Here is a 4,907-nt window from a genome sequence, read left to right as displayed (position 1 = left end):
TACTTGATGGTGGAACTGCCGCCTCCAACAGAGCTGAGGCCACCCCCAATGGCTCTGCCGCTGCTGGAACTGAAGCCACCTCCAACGCCAAGACCACTGCCATAGGAGTAGCTGCTTCCTCCACCCAGGCCTAAGCCACTGCCGACACCGCTGGCACCGCCATAGCCACTGGAGACGGTGGACTGCACCACAGCTGTGGTGGGGAGGCGGACAAGGACACAAGAAGCCACGGTGAGCTCATCCTGTCAGCCTGAGCCCAGTCAGAAGAGTGCAAGGGCAGGGGAGGAAGGCAAGCAAAGGTACTTACAGATGTTGACTTGTCCAACGCCTTCGCCATTCAGCCTGTGGGGAGAAACACAGGGAGGGTGAGACCTCAGAGAGCCCTTCCCCGGAGGAGCACGGGAAGCCTTGGTGGGTGGAAGAGCCTACCAGAAAACTTAGTTTTCTCCCAAGAATAGCAATTATGGTCTTGGGCAGTGCACCTTAAAGTTGTGCTCAGTGCCAGGAACGTTGCAGATGGACTCAGCTGTTGGAGGAAGCCGCGTCAGTTACCCACCTGCACTCCTCGCCCTCCAGCAGCTTGCGGTACGTGGCGATCTCCACGTCCAAGGCCAGCTTGACATTCATCAGCTCCTGGTACTCCTTCAGCAGTCGGGCCAGGTCCTGCTTGGCCTTCTGTAGGGCGTCCTCCAGCCCTTCCAGCTTATTCTTGGCATCCTTGAGTGCCATCTCCCCACGCTGCTCAGCGTCAGCAATGGCGGCCTGCAGGTTGGCACACTAAGAGGGGAAAGGAATGGAAAGAACTTGTCATCTGGTCTTCCAGAGGAGACTAAACCTGGCTGGTTCCTTTCCAGTGAAGAAGGTACCAGGAACCCAGAATTGATGGTAAATGAGCTCTGACACTTCCTGTCTAGCCTTTTTACTATCTTCAAGCTTTTTATGTCTGCAGTCACATGATAAAATCCTGTGCCCCTTTGTGTTAACTCCCCTGCCTAAAGATGTGGGAGATGACCCATGGAAGATGCCAGAGTGGACAGAAGACCAAGGACATTAAGTGTTGTCTCCAAAGCAAAACCAAAACCATTTTTGATGATCTTGTATGGATGCCACAATAATTTGCAAACATCGTCAACTGAGATGATGAGTTTTCACATGAAGCTGTTGAGACCTTGCCTTCCTCCTGCCTCACATTCTCTCACCTGCTTGGGCCATGTTTTCCTTCCTCATGGCTTTGGTTTCACTTTCTTTTTCACGGTGAACCTTGAGCAGATTTGTAACAATGTTACTCATGCTTTCTGACCTGACACCTCACCCAACTTGGTCCTTTGCAATTCCAAAGTCAATCAGTCTTCTTACATAAGCCCTTCCAATGCCTCTAGACTATACTTTTACATCTTTGACCAGGTGAGAGTGCTTCTGCCCAGGTGATTGTTTCATGTCCTTGGGTGTGATCCATGTCTCTGAACCAGAGTGTTCTCATTGAGCCTAGGAACTGCATGTCTTTCCTTCTCTGCTTCTCACTCAATTCCCAAAGAATTTTACTAAATGATGATTGACTGCTGCCTCATGACCTAATAAAAAAAATGATGCTTTTCTCCTCCATTGCCCCTCACTATACCTGCTTCTTGACGTGGTCGATCTCAGATCTCAGCCTCTGGATCATGCGGTTGATCTCAGCAATCTCCTGCTTGGTGTTGCGCAGGTCGTCCCCATGTCTGCCTGCTGTGACCTGCAGCTCCTCGTACTGCAGCCCAGAGGTGGAGAGAGAGACAGTGTCTACGGGTTCTTACCTGGCTAGCGATGACTTTCACTTACGTATCATGCATGTCATGAAGTGGACCTAATGGCTTCTCCCCAAGAAACTTGAGGAAAAGCTGATGTTATGTGGTGGGTGGATACTAAACACTGGAGTCACAGACCATCCTCATTGTGACACCACTATCTGCCTAATTTCCTTAGGGAGTAGAAATGTTCTGTACCGTTTTCTAAAAGTCAGCAATCGGGTTGAAGCTAAATGCAGAGATGACTATGTCATTGTCTGTGGTAGCTTTCCTCCTGCATTGGGTTCTTTTTCCTTCTTGACTTGGGAGTAAGTTCTCCAAATGTCTACTCTAATAGTGCAGGTGCACGTCCTGTGAGAGGACCCTGGCTTCCTGTAAGGGGATGTCTCCAATGAAGTCTGCAGTTCTCTGGTATTCAGAGCTGGACACAGGGATTCCTCAGCAGCTGCCCACACCCTGCTCACCTTGCTCTGGTACCAGGACTCGGCCTCAGCCCGGCTCCTCTGAGCAATCTCCTCGTATTGGGCCTTGACCTCGGCGATGATGCTGTCCAGGTCCAGGTTGCGGTTGTTGTCCATGGACAGCACCACGGATGTGTCTGAGATGTGGGTCTGCATCTGGGACAGCTCCTGCAGAACAGAAGGTCATAAGATCAACTTCACTTCTGACATTTACAGAGATACCCAGCCCTATACATCTTCTCCCCTTTGCAGACCCCATCAGAGTAAACAGAAGGATGGTGGAGACGCTTACTGCTTCATACAAGGCTCTCAGAAAGTTGATCTCATCTGTGAGAGTGTCTGCCTTGGCTTGCAGTTCAACCTTGTTCATGTAGGCAGCATCCACGTCCTGGGGAAAGAGCCAACAACCTGGAGTTACCTGAGTGCACCTTTCCAATCTACCCATCTTCTAGTCCCCCTACCGATTCTCCTCTCCCAGGTGAGCGGCGACACAGAGCCACTTCTGTCCTTCTAAATGAATTTGAACTCCACGGCTTCAACTGCTCACCTTCTTCAGAGTCACAAATTCATTCTCTGCTGTTGTGCGCTTGTTGATTTCATCCTCATATCTGCAGGAAGGAAGGCATGGGATATATTTGAGCCAGTGGGTAGGATGAAACAGAAAAGCAGCCTGGGATCCAACATTTTCCCAAATGGAATATATTCTAATTGAGCTTTCCTGCCACAGAGCGCTTAAGGGATGATTTTTGCTTCTCTTAAATTTGTCACTTTTTTGATCTCCCTATCCTCCCATAACCATTTGTGGTTCTTGCAGGTTTGCTCCTAGGGACTAATTTGTGCTTTCCATTTCCATGGACATGGGTTGTTAGGAATCCCACCCCCATCTGGCCCTGGTCACCCAATAGTCTTGAAGTGTGTGCTGCAGGAAACTGAGTCCTCACTTGTTCTTGAGGTCCTCCACCAGGTCCTGCATGTTTCTCAGCTCTGAGTCCAGGCGGCCCCGTTCCCCGACAATACTGTCCAGTTGCCTCCTGAGGTTGTTGATGTACTGCTCGAACAACGGCTCCAGGTTCTGCCTCACGGTCTTGGTGCCTTGCTCCTGCAGCAGGGTCCACTTGGTGTCCAGAACCTTGTTCTGCTGCTCCAGGAACCGCACCTGGAGGGGAAGCAAGATGGTCATTTTCCAGGCAAAGGAAGGAAGAAAGAAGTGTCTGGTATCTGGTTTCCTGACAGGTCCAGGAGGTCCCCATGGTGCTGGGCTACTACAGTGCATGTAGAGAGGCTCAGGCTGGGCTCTGCTCCCCCAACCCCTTCTCCTTTGCACCCCACCAATCTCACTAGAGAAATTGTCCCACGGACCATTGAGGTGTGTGTTCTCACGCTGTAAGCTATTGATGGTATCAGTAAGTTTCAACATTTCTTCTTTTTCTCTTTCCAAGCACAGTCACAAATCTAGTTTAAAAATACTATTTACCTGATATATTGTGCAGTTTTTATTACTGATAGGACCTCAGTTAGGAGGGATATTAGATGTTGCCTTATGATTAGATTCCAGTCTACTTTCCCATCTGGTGTGGTGTCTCCTCTCAAATATTCTGATGTTAAGGTCATTCTCTGTTTTTAAAATTAATTAGCATTTCTCCAGGTTTTATAGTTGTTTCTATATCCTTTTTTTTTTCTTAATCCAGCCAGATTATCTTTTCCTTTTCTTTCTAAATAATTTCCTCTTATTCAGACCTCAGAGTGTAATTTACCAGTCCATATACTCCTGGCATTTGCTCTGTAATCTCTTAGACAATTTAGAGGGAGGAGTTAACCTACTCCACTCTCTTTTAGCCTCATCTGTGCTTCAGGGTTATGAAAAGTTGTGGCTCTCCCTAGGCAGGATTGAGAACCAATCTGGAGATCCCATGTGGGAGTGATGCCCATCCCTGCTGCCTACTGTGCACTGGAAGCCACCTGCACTCTCTGCAGAGCTGGGCTGAGTCCCCTTCTCCTTCCCTCCTAGGTCTCCCTGGAAGGAATGTGCTCCTCCTCTGGTCTGGGGACCCTGAAGTGCCCCGTGGAGGGCATGGCCCTGGCTCACCTTGTCGATGAAGGAGGCAAACTTGTTGTTGAGGGTCTTGATCTGCTCGCGCTCCTCGGCCCGCACCCGCTGGATGGCGGGGTCGATTTGCAGGTTGAGGGGAGTCAGGAGACTCTGGTTGACGGTGACCTCTTGGATGCCTCCAGGGGGGCACACAGGGAAGCCAGGGCCCCCAAAGCCACCAGCAAGGCCGGCTCCACCACCCAGACCAAAGCCAATGCCGGCTCCACCACCGAAACCAAATCCACTCCCGGCGCCACCAAAGCCATAGCTGCCTCCGGCTCTGCTGCCATAGCCGCCACTGATGGCACAGCTGCCCCCTCCAATGGAGATCCTCTTGGAGCCCCCCAGGCCATACAGGCTGCGGCTGCCAAAGCCAGCTCCTCCACATGCGCCACCCAGGCCACCACTGCCCCTGGAGCGGGACACGGAGACGCTGCTGAAGCCAGAGCGGCTGACCCCAGGGAGCCTGGCTGAGCCGGCACTGAAGCCCCTGCGGCTGCTGCTGTGGCTCCTGATGGTGGTGGATGTGCTGGCCATGGTTCCAGGAGATGAGAGGGCTGTGGAGAGCGTTAGAGG

General features: G+C 51.2%; 1 protein-coding gene across 1 annotated transcript; it reads right to left on the bottom strand.

Moving 5' to 3' along the window:
- Positions 1 to 4: 4 nt before the first annotated feature.
- On the bottom strand, positions 5 to 4,868 carry LOC113223401 (keratin, type II cytoskeletal 6C; the record flags this gene model as incomplete). The annotated part of the gene is made up of 9 exons (XM_026452863.1): positions 4,329 to 4,868; positions 3,184 to 3,398; positions 2,790 to 2,850; positions 2,535 to 2,630; positions 2,246 to 2,410; positions 1,619 to 1,744; positions 557 to 777; positions 308 to 342; positions 5 to 193 (listed from the first exon to the last, which is right to left on the bottom strand). Coding segments are annotated over exons 1-9 (1,648 nt in total), but the record flags the coding sequence as incomplete, so codon positions are not given.
- Positions 4,869 to 4,907: the final 39 nt, after the last annotated feature.

Source organism: Piliocolobus tephrosceles, unplaced genomic scaffold (genome assembly GCF_002776525.5).
Source record: "Piliocolobus tephrosceles isolate RC106 unplaced genomic scaffold, ASM277652v3 unscaffolded_41216, whole genome shotgun sequence".
Lineage (NCBI taxonomy): Eukaryota > Metazoa > Chordata > Mammalia > Primates > Cercopithecidae > Piliocolobus > Piliocolobus tephrosceles.
Note: the sequence above shows the minus strand (reverse complement) of the source record. Positions and strands in the feature narration are given on the sequence as shown.